Raw genomic sequence first — 19841 nt, 5'->3', positions numbered from 1 at the left:
AAATTGAATCTTGAGGAAATCGCTGTGCAGAGGCCTGTTGTCATCAGTGAAACTGACTGTGGATCCCCTTGGTGGAATGGACTCTTGTTTTTATTGCATTGTTTTGTTCCAGATTCATCATGGAGGAGCAATGACACGTTGTTTACTTTTGGCCTAAGCAACAACAGTCTTTCCTTCTTTAGGAAGACAAATCCAGACACTGCCGGGCAGAGGGGTTCATTGCAAGGCAGGGAAGGGGGAGGGGAAGGCCCAGCAGCAACTTCACAGTCACCACCGCATCCGGTCATCTTGCGGAGTCCGGGGCAGGGTGGCAGCTGCTTCAGGCTCTTAACGGTAGGCAGCTGGGGTTGGGGGAGACCTTGGGAAGGAAACTGGGAGATTCAAGCTGCAAGCTTGGACTTGAAATACAAGGAAGGGAGGGCCTTGGAGTTTATCGTAATCTGTGGGGAGTATCGTAGGACAGATTCTTCAAGGGCAACTTTCATTTTCCCTGTTAACTAAATGCTAGAGGGATTCTACAGAGCAAAAAAAGTGACCCAATTCCTGTAGAAAAGTAAATGAAATATTTACTACCTGGGCATGAAATATCCGCCATGCTCTCAGGTCCCTCTGACCATATAAGTTTTATGTTTTATTCAGCAGATAATTATGACAAAATACATTGCAATTTATTCTAGTTGTTCGAAAATCCAAACTCGGGGTATTTCATGTCTTCATATCTCCTGGGTAAATGTAGTTAAGCAGCCTGCTAATTGGGGCTGGGGACTGTAACCCAGATCTGGCCAGGATAGAGGACCACTTCGGCTTGACCGTCACTTCTGGAAGGCTCCAGTCATCATGTCCGTTTACAGCTCAGACCTCATGGCCTCTGCATCCTGGGACCTAGCTGTCAAAAACTTCAAGTTCAGATTCAGATTAAACGAAACTGAGTGTAATTTCCCACCCACCACCAAACGAGCTGCAGAAACAAATTAATCTGAGTCACTACCAAGCACGACTGAATCTGTTCAGTCAGGCTTCTTGTAACCATCCCTCCATCCTCCTCTTTCACCTCATCGTGTGTCTGTGAATAGAGAACTATTTGCCTTGAAATAAGGCTTTTTCTCTCTTTTAAGCCTTCCCTTTTTCACGGGTTTCTGTTCGCTCTCCCTTGGCCTTGACTCGGCTGTGGAGAGAGGCCGCCCCTGCCCTGAAACCCTGACTTGTGCTGGCGGTGGATGTTCTGGGCAGTTTCAGGCCTGCCAGCCCGTCCTCCGCTGTACCTCTGCCCCTCCGTCCCGCCCGGCTGTGTCCGGATCATCCTTCCACTGTCAGCTCTGCTCTCTGACAGCTGTCCTGACGTGGAAAGCAGGAAGGGAGCTGGGGTGGTCTCTCTCACGGTCAGCCTTTCATGACGTGTCTTTGTGGAGTGTGAGGCTGTGAGGTATCCTCTCTGAAATGCCGTCTTCACTGGGCAGCGGTGGAGGCTGACACGCCCCCCCTGCCTTTCTGCTACACACCCTCCCACGTGTGTTGCTTTGAGCATCCAGATTGGGTTGCTGTTGCGTTTGTGATTCTTGGCTGGAGTCCCTCTAGAAATCATATTACTACTCTGAGGGCTGGAATAGCTACTAAGAACAGAATACATTATCATAACATTCAGCAGACAAAGCCAGAAAGTTCCTGCCAGAGGCCACCTTGGTATCCTGTGCTTGCGCCATATTCTGTCTTTTGGGAATTTTAGCAACATGGGTGTTACCATGGACAGTTGATGTGTCCTGCTACAAGGCCTGCACCATCAGACAGTCTTGATTTGGAGATGCTTCAGATTTGTCTTAAAAAGCTCTTGGGAAAGTTATGGGTGTTTTCCCCCAGGATTAGCATCTTTTCCTTTAGTTCATTCTCCAGTTGTTTTTCGATTGTCTGCTATGTGCAGGTTGTTTTGCTAGGCAGACATGGTATGTAAAAAAGAATTCATTGAGGAGCTTGCTGAAGAGTTGGGGAATTGAACATGTAGCGAACTCTTGAAACGAGACAAAATGAATACTTGAGCAGTGTTCACCTCTGAAAAGGGATGTCTCCACAGACAAAAGGGGCGAATGATCTCCACCAGGAAGAATAAGTTAGATGGGGAAGAGGGAGGTGTAGGAGGTAAGATTGTCCACACCCCAGGGTGAGGGAACCTCATCAGAGTGAAAGCAAAGGCAGAGGGTGGCACGGACATACCAGGAGATGAAATTGGAAAAGTAGGATGGGGCCGGAGGGTGGCTGCCATGCCCAAGAGATTGGACTCTGTTGTAGGTAGGAAATCACTTAAGATCTTGGAAGAGGAGTGAACCTAATCCAACCTGTTTTAGAAAGATTACTCCTACAAACCAAGGTTGAAATGATTGTGAAGCTATTGCAATAAGCAAAAGATGCTAAGATATGAGAGCCTGTGTTAGGGTTGTGACCAGGAGATCAGCAAGGAAGAAACTAAACTGAAAGAAACGTGGCCTGGAAAAGGCACTAACAAGAATTTCACAGAAGACGAAATGGCCAATAAATATATTTTTAAATGTTTCGCCTCTATTTTTGGCTTCATCACAAATGAAAAGAACTATAAAGAACTGCAAACGAAAGCAGCCCTGTCATATTGGCAAGGTTGAGGGGTGTGTGTGACCGCAGTGGACCAGGAGGCTGGGAAATGGTCATCCTTATTTGTTGACTGAAAATTAGTACAACTGTTCTGAACAGTTTTGTAACATGTCAGAAACTTTAAAAAGGTGTATACCCTTTGACCCAGGAATTCTAAGAAAACAGTCACAGATATGCAAAGATTTATGTACAGAAAATTTCAACACATTAATATTTATAGTAGTGAAAAACTGAAAACAAACTACATTTCTAATAATGGAATTAGTTAAATTATAATACATCCATTAAAAGGATTACAATGCAGCCCATTTAAAAATTGGGTTTTAGGGCCTCCCTGGTGGCGCAAGTGGTTGAGAGTCCGCCTGCCGATGCAGGGGATACGGGTTCGTGCCCCGGTCTGGGAGGATCCCATATGCCGCGGAGCGGCTGGGCCCGTGAGCCATGGCCGCTGAGCCTGCGCGTCCGGAGCCTGCGCGTCCGGAGCCTGTGCTCCGCAACGGGGGAGGCCACAACAGTGAGAGGCCCGCATACCGCAAAAAAAAAAAAAAAAAAAAAAAATTGGGTTTTAGAAGAATACTTAATCACATGACAAACTATTTTTAGTCATTATTAAGTGAAAAGAACAGTTTATTAAACAGTATGAACACTATGATTTGATGTATAAGTGAAACATTCACAAAAAAGTGTTTATCAGGCATTTGAATGTTAGTCTGAAGCTCGGGAGAAAGAAGGGAGCTACAATTATACATACCTTGAAAATGGTTAAATTTAGGTCATATGAGGGTTATTATACTGTTCTGTTTTGTATATGTGTGCAGTTCTCTGCTAAATAAAAACGTCTTACAAAACCCACCTGAAAAGAAATAATTAAGTTGGCAAAGAAAGTAGATGAAATGTGCTGGTTCACTAAAGCACGTAGAGCAGACCCGGCCGGGATCCATGTCCAGCAGGTTAGTCACTATGATTATTGAACTGCATGGAGCGAGGATGGACAGGGTGACCCAAGGGCAACAGAGGACAGTCTCCTTAGGCCTCAGGGAACCCCTGCGTGTCGGGCAGGAAGCAGAAAGGGGAGGAGCAGCCGTGGGACAGGGAAGAAACGCACAGATGGACTAATGGACAGGTAGAGGAGAGCCAGGAAGCCCGGGAGGGAGAGTTCAGAGCAGGTGTCCCCAGGGCCAAGTGTCCAGGGGGGCTTGTGTTGGACGAAGACCAGCGACCGACAGGTGGTGCTGTTAGGGGATCCTTGAGGTTCGGTTTGGTTTGGAGTCTTAGGGTTTGAGGTATGACACCTACACAGAATACTACAGGAGTCATATGTGTACAAGTCTGTGCGTTTACACGCTTGTGGACCGAGCACCGGGCGAAAGAGGCAGAGCTGCTTTCCAGTCACAAGTGCACCTCCCGGCGCAGCCTGCCTTCAGCGCCACAGACTGGCTCTGCCTGTTTCTAAGCTTTATATGCCCAGGATCACCCAGTGTGAACTCTGCTGTCTGGCTTCCGTTCAGCAGCACGTTGTGCGTGGGTGTGGTTCATCCATTCTCACTGCTGACACTGCACTGCGTGAATATCCACAGTTGATCATTCCGTTGTTGATGGACATTCGGGTTACTCCCAGGATTGGGCTAATCCTCTGGATTCTCTGTTCTGTTCCTTTGGTCTCTGTGTCTGTTCTTGTGCCAGTCGCAAGCTGTGTTAATAACGGGAGCTTTGTGTTGTAGCAAGATTTCTCCATGATCGTTCCCCAAGGCTGCTCGGGCTGTTCTGGGCCACTCTGAGTCAGCGTGTCAGTTACACACACACACACACACACACACACACACACACACACACACACACACACACACACACACACACACACACACACACACCTGCCGTGGTTGTGATTTGAATTACGCTGAATCTATAGGTAGTTTGGGCAGAACCAACACTTTTACAAATTTGAGCCTTCCAATCTGTCATCATGTCGTATTCCTCCATTTAAGAGCTGTGTTACTTCTCCAAATAACGTCCTGTGGTTTTCAGCATAGAAGTCTTAGTTTAGCAAACTTTGGAGAGAGCGGTTTTGGTGAAATGGCAAAAACTAAATTCTGAGACGTTAAGGAGGGAAATGAGAAACAGAGGTAGCAAATGTAGACTGTTCTTTTAGATGTTTGATGGTGAAAGAAAGGAAAATTGGTCTCGCCTGTGATATGCAGACTCAGAAAGTTTGGATGAGAGTGCCCCCTGAGGCTGTGGTCGAAGATCGGGGAGGGCAGAGGTTGGAAACAGAATTAGTTGACGGAACAGAGACGTGGGAGGTGGTCAAGGTAGCCTGGAGAAGGAGGAAGAACAGCAGTGTTGTGGGGTCGTTTTGAGGTAGGCTGTGTCAGGCCTGCGTTGCCGTAGTAACGGTCCTCAGGCTTGTGGCTGCTGGCACCGTGAGCTGTCCTGAGCCGTGCCCTTTGCCACCGACAGCAGCAGGCCCACGTGCAGGACGCTGCCCTCCGGTCATCCTGACCCACATTTCCAAGCCCCTGTTTCTTTTAGCAGAGCCTGTATTCTGTTTTCTCTATTGGAGGCACATACTTGTACATCTCTTACTACAAGAGTCCCTTCCTCCAGAGCATCTTAGTTCACTTAAGGTTAAGTAGAAAGAGGCCCAAGACACTTGAGGAAGGTTTTGTGTTAGATATTCTATATATGGAGGAAACGGAGATGCTGAGGTATACAGGACTTAATGCTTACATTACAGAAGGAGCTTGCGGGATTCGTGGGAACAAGTTTGTTTTGCAGTTTAGTGGAAATTAATTTACTTGGAGATGTTTTTAGGGTTGTTGTTGTTCGTCTTTAGATGCAAAGCTTTCAATACATACAGGGAAAATTGCATCTCTGTATCTAGCAGGGAGATTGTGTAAACCTACATGCTACGTATAATTATAATGTTTTTAAGAAAGTAAACAAGGGCTTCCCTGGTGACGCAGTGGTTGAGAGTCCGCCTGCCAATGCAGGGGACATGGGTTTGTGCCCCGGTCCGGGAAGATCCCAACATGCTGCGGAGCGGCTGGGCCCGTGAGCCATGGCCGCTGACCCTGGGCATCCGGAGCCTGTGCTCCACAACGGGAGAGGCCAAAACAGTGAGAGGCCCGCGTACCACAAAAAAAAAAAAAAAAGAAAGTAAGCAAGAAGACAGTATTTTTCACTGTAGTACTTGCAGTGGTGGAACTGGCCTGCCAGTATTAGAAAGCAGAGACTAGGATATGGAAGATCTCGTTGGATTACTCAGTCATATTTATATCCACCAAATTTGGATTTGTAGCTTTAACAAGGAAGGGAAGAGGGACAGCGAAGGATATGATTCACTGTGGCTGAGATGTGATCAGCATTTCCATTAAATCCCAAATAGCACACGTGTGTGCGTTTTGGGAAATTCTTCCCTGGTGTGAAGTCCAAGGAGCCCTTTCTTTGGGGAGGTGGTGAGGGATGGATAGGCAGACCTGAGGGTGGGGCAGGGGCGGGGACAGGAATATCTTGAGTGAGATCTGATAAATTAAGTTTCAGAAGCTGGAATATACCTTTCCCACTTCATCCATGGGACCTGCCACATCTGAAACCATGCAGAAACTTCCTTTTTTACACGCGCTGCGCATGCTAATGAAACATTTTAAAATCACGAGGTACTAATCCATCTCAAGATTTGTTTTCCCACCTGTGCTGTATAATACAGCTGTCTAAAGCTGCTCGTTTGGTTTCTTCACGTTGCCTCTCTTTCCTAAGTGGTCTGAAGTTTTAACCACATGTTCCCGACACATTCGGTGCTCCTTGGACTTCAGGATGACTAAAGCTTTGCATTTCAAAGTCAAAACAAAAATCCTCATTTAAAAAGTAATTCCAGTTTCACAAGAAAGGTTGATCTTTGAGAGTTCTTTTCAAGACAGGAAATGTTAGCCTATAATGGATCAAGTGCCAGTGAAGTCTCTCCCTGCTCAGCCATGCCCACGTTTAATGCTGCTTCCAGATAAAGTGCAAACCAGCCGTAACCCCTGGAGACAGAGGAAGGCCTGCGGGATGGAGAGCGGCTCCCGCCAATGAAGTAACACTGCCTTCTCTCAACTTTTGATTCTTCTGACCCTGTCTGTGTTTAAACACCTTTTCCCAGGCAGACCATTCATTAGATTTTGGAAAAAGCATAGCCTTACGTCGACCTCTGCTTTGTCCCCTGGTCTTCTTCCATCACTTCTGGCTCTGCGTCCCCCTCCAGGGCTGTCACCCTTCCCACCTCTGCTTCGCCCCTGATGTCTGTGGGTCATAATCACATTCCCGCTCTCGGTCTCCGCCCCTCCGGGGCTCCTGTGTATTTCCTCTAACCCCGCGTCCTAGCCGTACCTGCTGTCGCTCTCTTAACTTACGCCAGTTTGTCTCTGCTGTTCTGGTAAAGAGGTGCTCGCTTCACTGAGAGCGTGGAGTGGCCTGGGGGGTCCTGGGGGCAGTGCCTGCGCCTGGCCGGCCTGGGGACACCTGGCGCTGCTTCTGCAGAGACCCAAACCTCGGGGACCAGCCAAGCGCATCTCCTCCTCCTCCGCGCCTGGTCAGCTCGTACTGTTTGTCTGTTTGGAGTGACCCTTTTTCCTGTCCTCTAACATCTACTGCCAACTCCCCTTTCTACCCAAGCTGAGGGCCGTAGCGCTCATTCATTCCTCTCTGTGGCCTTTACAGCACTTTGCATGCAGGACTCAGGCAGTATGCTTTTACAGTTTTTTTGAGATATAATTCACACATCATACAATCCACCCGTTTACAATGTACAATGTAATAGGTTTAGTATGTTCTCAGACTTGTGCGACCATTACCACAATCAGCTTTCTAACATTTTCATCATTCCCTCTGATCACCCCGTCCCACCCTAGCCCTGGGCAACCACTGATCCGCTTTCTAACTCTGGATTTGCCTTGTCTGGACATTTCATAAAAATGGAATCATACAGTGTGGTCTTCTGTGACTGGCTTCTTTCAGTCCAGATAATGTGTTCATGGTTCATATTGTAGCATGTATCAGAACTGCCTTCCTTTTCATGGGCAAATCAATCAATACTTTTTGAAAGAATGTTTTTACATTTCTATTTTTTATATAAATTTATTTTATTTATTTATTTACTTATTTTTGGCTGCGCTGGGTCTTCATTGCTGCGTGCAGGCTTTTCTCTGGTTGCGGTGAGCGGGGGCTACTCTTCATTGCGGTGCACGGGCTTCTCGTTTCGGTGGCTTCTCTTGTTGCGGAGCACGGGCTCTAGGCGTGTGGGCTCAGTAGTTGTGGCACACGGGCTCAGTAGTTGTGGCTTGGGGGCTCTATAGCACAGGCTCAGTAGCTGTGGCACACAGGCTTAGCTGGTCCGCGGCATGTGGGATCTTGCTGGACCAGGGCTCGAACCCATGTCCCCTGCATTGGCAGGCGGATTCTTAACCACTGCGCCACCAGTGAAGCCCCAGTATAATTTTTAAATTTAGATCTTTAGCCAGTTTTAAATTATGTTTACGTATGACATGAGTAGGAATCTAACCACAACTGGGCCAAGTTTTCCTAATACAATTCACTGATTTCAAATGCATCTTGATCATATTCCAAATCCCATTGATCTAATTTTATCAATATAATACTCTTCTAATTAGTGTGCTTTTATACTGTTTTATAATCTGGTAGGGCAAGTCCTACATCATTTTTCTTCCTTTATAATGTTTTCTTGGCTCTTTTTATATATTTAAACTTCAGGATAAATTTTAGAATCAGTTACCAAGGTTCAGAAAGAGCCTTTGGGATTTGGTTTGGAAATGTATTTAGAGCATATTTTTAGGTGAAAACAAGATCAGCGTATATATAATCTATATAATATCATTGCCATTTTGTTTCTAAAATTACATGTATGTATAATAAAACAAAGTCTCAAGGAATATATGACTGTATATAGAAGTGGTTATCTCCTGATGCTAATATTATAGGTGATTTTGGGGGGTGCCTTTTTTTTCTAAATTTTCTACAATGCATGTATAATACTTCTTAAATCAGAAAAATAAAACCCTTGAAAAAATGTTGTTAAACTAAAATATATTCATTAGTAACTTCATGATTATCAACTTAACAGAACCCAAATTAGAATAAAAAATATTTTACGGGCAATAGCTACATGACTTGTGAAGATTCCTGGCTCAGAATGTAAACCAAAGTTGTCCAGAGAATTCCTGGGAAGGATTAAGGTAAGAAACTGAAGCAGTACAACCTCAGAACCTCCTCACTTACTTCAGCTGGTTGAAGAGGCCTGAGAGCTGCAGCATTTTCACCGAGCAGTATTTCTGGGTTATGGCCTGTGCAGCCGTGTTCACAAGGCCCCTTGCCTCCCTGGTTTCCCTGTTTCAGAGACTCTTATTCATACGATGCAGCCAGAGCTTGAGGTTCACCAAGACTTCGTGTGGTCTGAATCTGGCCCTTGCACGTCCTGGTCTTTTAGCAACGTTTAACAGAAAGAAGACTGCCAAATCTGTTCCCAGCTCTTTGCTATATTGATGTTTGAAAAAGCAGCGTAGTCATTCTTGGCTCAGAGCATCTAGATTCTGTCAACAGTGTAATTGAAACTTGGATTCTTTTTGCATTTTAATCTACATGCTCTTTTCTGGGTAATCTTATCTGTTTAATAAAAACAACAGTAACAATAATGACAACAACATCTAACATTTCCCAAGCATTTTCTGTGTGTCTGGCATTGTACTGTACTTTATATGACTATCTCATTAAGTCATTAAAACAACCCTATAAATATTATTGCCTCTTTTTACAGATGAGGAAACTGAGGCTCCAAGGGGTCCAGGTCATACAGACTAATAATCGGCAGAGCTGGCATTGAGTCCCAGGCAGCCTAACTCCAGAGCCTACGTTTTTAACTACACTTTAAACTCAATTTTTATATATATATATTTTTTTTAGTTTTGGCTGTGTTGGGTCTTTGTTGCTGCGTGTGGGCTTTCTCTAGTTGTGGCGAGCCGGGGCTATTCTTTGTTGCGGTGCACGAGCTTCTCACTGCGGTGGCTTCTTTCGTTGCAGAGCGCGGGCTCTAGGTGCGTGGGCTTCAGTAATTGTGGCTCACGGGCTCAGTAGTTGTGGCTCGCGGGCTTAGTTGCTCCGCAGCATGTGGGATCTTCCCGGACCAGGGCTCGAACCAGCGCCACCAGGGAAGCCCCTAAACTCAAGTTTTAATTTACTTCCTCTCCTAAAACCTGCTCTGCCTCCTGTAGTTTCAGTCTTATTTGTCTGCCTCTCTGTTCTCTCTCACGTAACCCTGCCTCCTGCCAGTCCTGCCTTCGGAAAATCTCCCACCCACCTGGTCCCCCCATGTTCCTGGGCCCACCTTAGGTCTAGTCCTGCTTCACTCTACCCGGGCTTGTGACAGTAACCTCCCTCGACATGTCCCTCCTTCCACTCAGGCTGACGTGCTTTATCTTCCTCGTGTCTTCTGAGAAAGCGAAGCTGATCGCGTCGCTCAGCTGTTTTAAAGGTCTCGGACTTGCTGCTGCTGTTGTCGTCCTTGTTGTTCTAACCAGATGAAATCTGAGCCCTGTAGCTCTGTGTGTGCTGTCTGGCCCCAGTGTGTCCCTTCAGCTTCACCTCTGTCGTTCTGCACCCAGCCCCCTACCTGATGCTGCAGCTGCAGGGGAAGCTCACTCTCCCTAGGTCTGCACCAAGCCCCAAGGTGGCTCTGTGCGTCTGCACTTGCTTTATTGCTTGACCGCCTCTTCTGTCTCTGATCTCCTGGACACGCTCCTGTTCGGGAACATCTCGGACCCCTCCAGGGTGAAGCGGACATCCTCCTGACTCCCCCGAAGCGTGTTCAGGCCTCGGTCATGGCCCCTTCCCTGCTGGGTCATAATCATCTGTGTACGTGCAGATCCGTTCGTCTTTCAGCACCTAGCACATAGTAGGCCCTCAGTACATGCTGTTTCGGTGCCTCAAGGAATGTCAGAGAGTGTTTAAAACAATAGGAAATATACTTGTAAACAAACAGAGGACTAGCGTGTCTCTCTTTGGCTCAGTCAGCAAGGGAGTGGCACGTGGCCGGTGGGGGAAGCTCCGCTCACGCAGGGAGCAGGGTGCAAGATGAAGATCCTGCCTGATCACGCGTGTACCCCTCCCTCTCCTGGGCCTGTGAGTGATGGTGTCGCCCAGTGGGAGGATACTCCCGGAGTGCGAGCCCTGGGGTGGGAGCCCAGCTCTGCAGGTCACCTTCTCGGGGCCTCGGACCAGTCACTAACCTTCGTTTTCAGGAAGAGACATTTGATATTTACTTTTACACTTTCCTGATTGTTAGTTTTGACACAGGAAGACTTCACATAGAAACTGCCTCTTTTTTGTCATTTCTCTTTTCTTTTTTAGCTTTATTGAGCTAAAATTGACAAAACTGTAATATATTGAAGGTATATACCCTGATGGTGTGATGTACACAGACATCACGAAGGGATTCTCCATCCTTTCGGTCAAGTTATTAACACATACATCATCTCACGATTTCCTTTTTTTCTGTATGAGAACACTTAAGTCCTGCTCTCTTAGCGGAGTTCAAGTCTGCAGCACAGTGTTACAGAGTCTAGTCATTATGTTGTACCTTAGACCTCAGACCTCATTCATCTCATAACTGAAAGTTTGTGCCCTTTCACCACCCGCTGCTATTTCTCACACCCCCAGCCCCTGGCAACTACTGTTCTACTCTCTGTGTCTCTGAATTTGATTTGACTTTTTTTCCCCCAGATTCCACATATAAGTGACACCACCACGCAGTATGTATCTTTCTCTGTCTGGCTTATTTCACTGAGCACAATGCCCTCCAGTTTCATCCACGTTGTTGCACGTGTCATCTCTTTGTTGGTGAACAATCGTCCTTAACTCAGTGCCAATAGGGTTGTTTTCTTTTATCTGAATCCATCTCTCCTTGCAGCTTCAGCACGAGTTAGAGAAGGGAGAGCGGGACAGCTCAGAGCTACAGGAGTTTGCCAACGCCATCCTGCAGCAGATCGCAGACCACTGCCCCGACATCCTGGAGCAGGTGGTCAGCGCCCTGGAGGAGTCATCGTGACCGTCTCCGTGGGGAGCGGCCAGCCCAGTACCATAGCCCGCTCGATGAGCCCAGGAGCCGAGGAGGGAGAAGTACGAGGAGGGGGCGCTCAGACGGCTCTTGGCAGCAAACACACACTCCAGACTCTGCCCTGTCTTGGTTAGTCCCGCGAGTGTGGCTCCAGCACCGTTTCTGCGTCTGTCTTCCTATCTTCCGCTGTTGTCTCTGCGCTAATTGTCCTGCTGTCCAGGGTGGGTGAGTGGCCGAGCCTCCGTGGAGAGCTGCCATCCAGCCATCAGCAGTGACACCGTGGACGCGGGCGGCTGTGCCCTGACAGAGGGACACGGGGGAGAGCCCTCCTCCCTTCTGTCCGTGGCGTGAGGACTAAGTCTGGACTCTGCAGAGCTCAGCTCACTGAGAGACGCCTTCCCTGCAGACCAGGGTGCCGTGTGTTCTAACGTCACAACAGGTGCTTTCTCGTAAAAGGGTAAAAAAGACAAGAAACAATCTCAAGAAGAGTATTAAAAAAAGAGACGGTGGGGAGAGAGAACAGGGACAGAGAGCCGACTGACTCTGCTCTTTCCCATCCGTCCTGGTTACTCTCCACGAGGGCCGTCTGTGCGGGACGGCGGGCAGGCTGCGCCGGGGCTCGGAGATCCTGGCCTCTGTGCCTCACTGGCCCCTGCGCTTCTCCTGGCCTCTGGGCCGAGTCCCTCTTGTTGAGGACCTTTGGCTTGGTGTGTCAGAGCACATCTGTCACTGCAAGAGAAGAGGGCAGTGTGGTCACCCCCGCAGCTCTGCTTCTGTGGAAGGCGACCGGTCCTCAGGGTCAGGCCGGCTTCTCCCAAACACCTCCCTCGTCAGCAGTCTAGGCCCCACAGCGTGCTTCTGCATCACCCCACCGCCCGCGCTCCACGCTCAGGGGGCCCAGCCTCCCCCCTTCAGCTTTCCTCCTGATCCAGAGCTTCTGCTTCGGATGAGTGTTTCTCATCCCACACGCATCCTTTCCCCCTTTCTTTCATTCGGATAACCGTTATGAAGTGCCTACTGTGTGCAAGTCGCTGTCGGGCACCCATCCTGGAAGAAAGCCTCTGAAGGGAGGGAGGGCAGTCGAGGATTCTGTGAGACCCACCTGGTCAAGTCAGAACAGTAAGAGGCATATCCTTCCCCTCCCCCATCTTAATAGAAGGTATCTTTTCCAGAAAAATCTTCCAAAATCAGCACTTCTCGTTATAATGAATTTATGGGTCTTGGTGGGCAGAAGGCTGAGTCTCTTACTCGCCTGCAGGATCCCATCTGGTGACTCGGGATTCGGGGTTTTGTCCCCCGAGAGAGTGTACTGTTTAATGGGCTGCAACGGTGGATGGTGTTTTCTCTACACGTCCAGGAGCACCTTGTCGAACTCGGCCAGGTCCATGTTGCAAAGCAGAAAATTGACCCCAAAGTTGCAAATCCCGTGGAAGGTATTGACATCTTCCCCAGGCGTGGATAATGGCAGCCTTAAATACCAGGCACCGAGAAGTAGGGCACTTCATCCAGCTCTGTAGCCCCTTGACCACCTCTCTGGCCAGACACCCACCAGACACTCACATCCTGGTAAGAGTTGCTGGGCTCGATGGGTGTGTCTTGCGTTTTCTCCTTTCTCCTCCCCAAGCTCTCCGATGCTGCCTGTTAGGCCCTCACAGCCGTCAGTCCTGTATCTTCCCGCCAGCAGCCCGTGACTGTACCATTAACTTATATGGTCACATCTCCAACGGCCCTGACTCCCTGCCGTAAAACAAGCTCTCCCTGTGAGAAGCTGTCGGGTGCTCTTTACCGAAGGTTTAAATGGACTCTGCTCATAAATTTCTTACTGAGATGCTTCCTGATAGCCAGGCTGGCCGGAGAGGGGGTGCAGCGGAGGTTAGACAGCAAGTGGTGGCCGTTTGTGGTCAATTACCTCAATCCCATTTGTTTATGGCACTGCCCATAAATCATGTAGAAAGCCCCCAGTATTTTAGGGCTGGAGTCGGAGTCTCACGCTGTCCACCACAGAGCAAGAGCTGCGGTAGAAAGACACCCTCCCCAGGACCACAGCAAACAGGGAACAGGAACAGAGGCCACGTGCAGAGCAGCGGTGGGCCTGGCCGGCTTCTCTCTAGCTGGTCTCCCGGGTCCTGCTGATTCCACGTCACCCGTCAGATTCCATCCCTGCCACCTGCCCTCCTGCCTGCTCTCCTTCCTGTGGCTTCCCCTCCAGAGCCTTATGGGATTCCTCTGGGCAAGTGCTTCTGAGAAGAACAGTTTCTGGGCAGACGCCATCTGTCTGTCTCTGAACCATAGTGGGACTCTGCTCGGTGCATCTTGGATGGTCATCCTAGCATCTCAAATGGTTCTAGGGGCTGTTTGGTCCTGGATGAAAGTCGGCTCTGGCTAAAGTTTAATAGTGAACAAGGACCTGCCTTTATACCACAGGCAAAGTTAACATAGTTTTTAGCATTTAGAGTGTCTTACTAAGTTCAGGTCATTCGTTGAGCCAACATTTGCTAAATGCACAATTCCCATCACACGAGATCTGTCATTCTGTGACCTCTTCTGATATTCATGGTTTCACAAGTTCATGCAGCTGCTACCGAAGATCTGTAACCTTGAAAACTCACTGCGGGTTACCTGTGATGTCCACCAAACTCCTCCATCCCATTGGCAAGTCTCGTTCCCCGTAGCACCTGAAGCTCTGTACCCAGATCAAAGTCATCATGAAGGGGGAAGCAAGAGGAAGAGTGGGTGTCATCTGCCCTGGGGCTCAGGACACAAGAAGGACAATGCGACCGTCTCCTCTTCCCATGTACCTCCATCGCAGGCATTCACTGAGCTCTTGATGCAGTGTCTGGACTGAGATTTGCAAGGACTTGGATACCGTTTGAGATGGAGAAGATTTTAAGTGGGCTTTAACATGTGAAGAGATGTGAATGGGAATCCCCACATCCATCTCGGCTCTAACCTTGACCGTGTACCTTACCATCTGAAGGCTCCTCTCTTCCTGACACTTGGGCTTCAGAAATACTAGTGAAGCAGACGGGACCTGAGGCACCTCCAGTGTGGATGGCGGCAACGGGGCTCGGCCCTTTGTGTCCATAAAGGTCTGCTGGGTTTTCCGCAGGAGCCCCTGGCTCACCCGCTCCTCAGAGGGAGAGGAGAAGAGGAAGTCGCCTCCGAGTTTTGGCCGATGGCTGATGGTCAGGATCGGCGTTGGGATTTGCTGCTGTGTAAGCACAGGCCCACGGGTGGCCTCGGGGCCTTTGAGGCAAGAGCAGGGGAGGAGGGCGTGGCCATGCAGATGTGGCCCTCCAGTGTTTTTTCCCCGAGTCCCCACGGACCCTGCGTCCCGCCCCCGCAGCTTCATGCCCCACCGGCGGGAGCCCAGGGCTGCGGGAGGAGAGGGGAGGGGAGGGGAGGGCGCGGGGAGCCGGGGGGTGTGTGGCTGGGGGCCGGCGGGGGGCGGCCAGGCAGCTGGGCCGAGCAGACCTGGGCGCACCCGCACTGCCGGCCCCGGCTTCTTGGCAGGGACGCACCGTCAAAGAAGTGTCTTCAGAGGAATCTGGTGTTTCCCCCACGTGAACTAAGGGAACATTTGGGCAAGAAGAAAACATCCAGGGGAATCCTTCTGAACAAAATGGCTGTCTTACTCTTTTTAAGCAAAAACTTTCCAAACTTTTTAGTGTCAAAACTGTAACCAAGTGTCTCCTGGGTTTTTCCAATGTGTTTGGCGAGTGCTGTGACCCTGTTGTAGGTATTTCTCCTCCTGACTCTTGGGGGAGAGATGGTTTTAGGGATTGATTTGGGGGCAGTGGGTTTTTGTCCCACACCCACCTCCTCTTTTGTTTCTCTGCTTGTCGATGTTGTCTATGTGGTTCAGAGAATTGGGGCGGTTACCTTGTGTCCATTGTTGAGATTATTAAGATATTACAAAGTAGTTGTAGGACTGAAAAATTAGAGCTGTGTTTTAAAAAATCCCACCAACATCATGTTAATAAAGGAATTCAAGCTATGGGGCAGCCAGGCTCCTTCCGCACCCCCCGAGTTGGCTGGGATGGCAGCTGAGCTGGCCTCTGGGGAAACACGGTGGCCGTGGTCCAGGCAGGCGACCACCCAGGGAAGGAGGCAACCGCTGAGTTAGGGGAACAGGCTCCTGGGCCCCGGTTTGCCCATCCACCTTCAGGACCTCTGCGGGGTGTTTCCAGATCTGTGAGCCCACACTGTCCGCAGCCCCGTGTGCCGGATGCTGTGTGGTCACCTGGGCCTGGCGCTGGACCTCTTCCTGCCCACTTGGTGCTATATCTTCCCGTGGCCCATCCAAGACGGGCTGAGCCCCGGCCAGCCTGGAGCCTATGATCTGAATGGGTGAGTCCTCCTCAGAGCCCAGTTCCTTTGGCTTCAGTCCCTGGATCCTTTCCCTGAAAGCTTTTTAGACCCCAGGTCTCCCAGGCCCAGGCCGTCCGTCTGGGCCCTAGCAGTGGCCTGGCCAGGAAAGGAAGTGGCCCCTGCCAAAGCCAGCGAGCCCCCACCCCGGGCTGGGGCAGCCCCCCACCCTCCCACAGCAGTATTGTGCTCCACCTCTGCATGGTGGACCCCTGGGGGCGGCCCGGGGCCTTCGAGCCCAGCGGGTGTGCAGGGGGTGGACTCGGGCCTCCTGAGACGGCTCCCGCTGCTCCAGAGAGAGAGCTGCCCTTTGGTGAGGCCCCAGGGCGCCGGGCACTGACCCCCTGTAGCTTGAGTTCCTTCTGGCAACAGTAGCGGCCGAGGGGTGGGGTCTGTGAGCAAACGCACCGCTGCCTTCAGCTGTGCACCTGCCCCGTCGCGTGGCTGACACAATCATGACGTTACAGAGAAACTGAGTTAGAGTCGAATCTGCCTTGATAATTATTGTAAACACTTTGTTCGTTTTTTTCTTTTTTATTCACAAACTAAATCCATCAGGAAATTATAAAGTTATTTAAAAATCACGTGCTGTGTCTTTCTTTGAGCCTCATGCAGTCTGCTCATCCAAGTGGAATGTGTCCTTGGATGCTTGCAAAGCAGGAGAGGCCCGTGGTCCCCACGAGGTCATCCCCACTCGGGGTACCAGGGATGCAGGGATGCCCGGGTCAGGGGAGGGAGGAAGAGTGGACAGCACCCTGGCCCTGACGCGGAGAAGGGGGTGCCCCTCTGGGTGCCCCCCTGGACTCCAGCTTGGCAACCCCCTCATTGTGTTTTACAGTCCGCACACCAAGGCCCAAGCCTCTGTCCCCGATTCAGCTCTAACGGTTCCAGAGCTTAGAACAAGTGCCCACAGGGCGGGCGCGGCTTCAGAGGGCCTGGTTCAGGGGGTGCTGGAGCTCCCCTGGGGCGTGCGCCCATGTGTAGACTCAGAGGTGTGAGCTGCATCAGCCGACAGAAGGCGGGTACCAGGAGTACCAGGCTGCCGAGAGCATCTGCTCAGAAAATCTCCAGCTTTGGCATTTGTCTTGGGCCTGATGCTCAGGGAGGAATTATTCGGGGCACTCTGGTGAGAGTTGGTTTTCTGCTTCGCTTGTTTCTGTGTCTCCCCCACGGCGGGGCTGGCCTGCTCTCGTGCAGGTGCTGCTGACCCCCTACCCGGGTGTTGGCACTGGGGGCCGACTGCCGCCACCCCGTAGCCCTGCCACGCCCGGCTCTGCCCGGCCTCACCCCCTCCAGCCTGGGACGCAGCGCTGCTCACAGGGCTGAAGACCCGCTGCTGCCCGTCCTTCCCTTGTAAAGCGGGAACAGTTTCGCTGGCAGGACGTGGACTTTGCTGCACGAAATCACCAGCATGAGCAGATGTGTCCACAGCCAGCCGTCAGGTGGCAGTGGTCGCTGTCCCAGGGTTTTCCATTCATCCTGTCTCACTGCTTGTTGATGCACCCCGTGGTCACCAGCTCAGCTGCAGACAAAGGGATGCAGAGACCCCGAGGTTTAAGGAAAATACGTGAGAGGAGAAGTTTCAGTGGAGAATTCCATCCATTAACTTGTTTTTTTCTCTGGATCCGGAGAAGATTGCGATTATTTGGAGCATCTCGGGCTGACCCAAAGACAGTTAGGGGCTGGTTAGACCCTGGGGTGAGGGACCATTCTGAGGACGCTGGCTTGAGATCCACACGCTTTCCCAGGTGTCCGGGGGGGACCCTGGACTCGCAGCCCGGAGCCTCGGCCGCCCTCGACCTCATCTCCCAACCTTCTCTAGGTCACAAGCTGTAACGGGGATAATGGATGATCATGTTTCACCTGTTTGAAAGCTGCTTTAAGACTGTGAAGCATAGAATTGCTTTCTTCACATCTGCGATTTGCTTTAAGATCATCCAGCCCGTGTGCCGCGGAGGCAGTGACGAGCAAGATGTGGACACAGGGAGACTGGCTGCGAGTCATTGTCCAAGCCGGGCGTTGGGCACCCAGCTCTTCACACTGCTCTGTCTACCGTGTGTGTCTTATTAAACATTCACACCCTGCAGCTGTGCTTGCCGGGGATCCCCACGGACCTTCCCCCAAGACCCCCGGATCCCTCACCGACGCTCAGCGGCTCAGCTTCGGGCTCCCGGGACCGTGGCCTGGGCGCCAGTTCAGGACTCGGCACATCACGTGTTTGTCTCGTGGCACCTTTGTAGCCGTCGCGTGTGGTAGGTCCTCTTGCCCCATTTCACAGATGAGCCCAGGGCAGCCACACAGCTTTCCCAGGGCCGTGCCCTCGTCCACGGCGGGGCTCTGTCTCCAGAGCTATGCCCTCCACCCCCGTCAGTGGCCACCTCTCTGGGCGCGCGGGGTCCACGGGGGCGGGGTGGGGAGGGGAGGTGGGCAGAGGAGGGCAGGCCGTGCTCTTCACAGGCCTCAAGTTTGACCTTGGAAGACAGTTTTGCCAGCAGAGGGGTTCAAGGATGAGGGGGAGGCAGGAAGGGACACGGGCGAGTGGTCTGGTGTCCCCAGGGCAAGGTCCCTCACTCGGCTGGAGGGCACGGCGGGGCCCAAGGTCAGTGCCCGGAGGCCTGCGATGCCCTGGAGAGGAAGGCCTGCTAGGGCGTGTGGCACACGCGCCCAGGTCCCCCCTGCAGCCACTGCGGGGAGCTGACCGGGGAAAGGCAGCTGGGTGTCTGGGCTGGGAGGGAGCGGTCCGCCAGCCCGAGGCTGTGGGACGCGCTGGGAGGAGGCTGGGCCCGGGTCCCGGTTACACAGCAGGGAGTGAGGGGCCTGGGGGTTGACCCCTGTCGGTGTCCCCAGCCTCCCTCCCTGTTCTCTGAGTGGCTCGTGGCCAGTCCAGGGCTCAGAGCCAGGGAGGGCCTGAGGATGTGGGGATACCTCCCCTGGCCGGAGGGTTTGGGGCATCGAGGCCAGCGGGGTTTCAGAGGGTAGAGGGGAGCCACGCTCTCACCAGCAGGAACCGGGCAGGGGGGCCCCCGGGGACCTGGGCCCGGAGGGACGCCCTGCCTTCCCACTGCCATCCACACAGCGCCTGGCACCTGTTGCCCACCCTGGGCGTCCCCAGGCTGCCTGTGCCTGAAGGGGCATGCTCCGTGGTCCCGGGAGGGCGAGGACAGCATCCACCCATGAATTTATTTCTCAGGATTCCCGTCGGGCTTTGGCGGGAAGCTGCGGCATCCCCGCCCGGAGCTTGGGTGGGCAGCGGGCGGCCTCCCAATCACGATGGCAGGGCCTCCACGCCCGGCCAGCTCGAGGAGGAGGGCGGCTGGAGGGCTCGGTCAGGCTCTCCTTGGGTTGTCACCATAGTGTGGACGTCAGGATGAGCCACCTGATGCTTTAGGGAAAAAGAAAACTCAAGTAGCCACTCAGCCTTCCTGTCCAGGGGGCCATCGAGGGACCGAGTCTCCAGGCTGCCTGGCCCCTCCCCACGCTTGGCCTCTGCGGGGCCTGCAGAGGTACAGGGAGCAGTGTCCCCACCCTGCTGGACGGGAGGGCAACCAGGGCAAAGTAGGGCTTGGCCCGTGGGGCCCTTGGCCATGAGCGGGAAGGCCAGTGGGCCAGGAATAGACAGACGGGGTCCCCCTCCGGTCTGTACTGCAGGTCGGGTGTGTGGCCCTGGAGAGTCCACCTGGCTTCCCTCACCTTCAGTTTCCTCATTTTTAAAATAGAGATAAGGATGTCCACGCCCACAGATGGGGGACGCGGGACC

The 19841-nt window shown here is 51.7% G+C and overlaps 1 protein-coding gene across 4 annotated transcripts in view; it reads left to right on the top strand.

Annotated features, from left to right (window-relative positions):
* Positions 1-15115, top strand: part of ERC1 (ELKS/RAB6-interacting/CAST family member 1) — a 390173-nt gene extending 375058 nt beyond the window's left edge. For all 4 annotated transcript variants that reach the window (XM_060111744.1, XM_060111746.1, XM_060111742.1 and 1 more), the window contains exon 19: positions 11570-15115. In XM_060111744.1, the coding sequence (XP_059967727.1) occupies positions 11570-11707 (138 nt within the window). In that variant the 3' untranslated portion in view covers positions 11708-15115. The remainder of the gene's footprint in view (positions 1-11569) is intronic.
* Positions 15116-19841: the final 4726 nt, after the last annotated feature.

Source organism: Mesoplodon densirostris, chromosome 11, assembly GCF_025265405.1.
Source record: "Mesoplodon densirostris isolate mMesDen1 chromosome 11, mMesDen1 primary haplotype, whole genome shotgun sequence".
In the NCBI taxonomy this organism is placed as follows: Eukaryota; Metazoa; Chordata; class Mammalia; order Artiodactyla; family Ziphiidae; genus Mesoplodon; species Mesoplodon densirostris.
The sequence above is the reverse complement of the archived record's forward strand: the minus strand, read 5'-3'. Positions and strand labels throughout refer to the sequence as shown.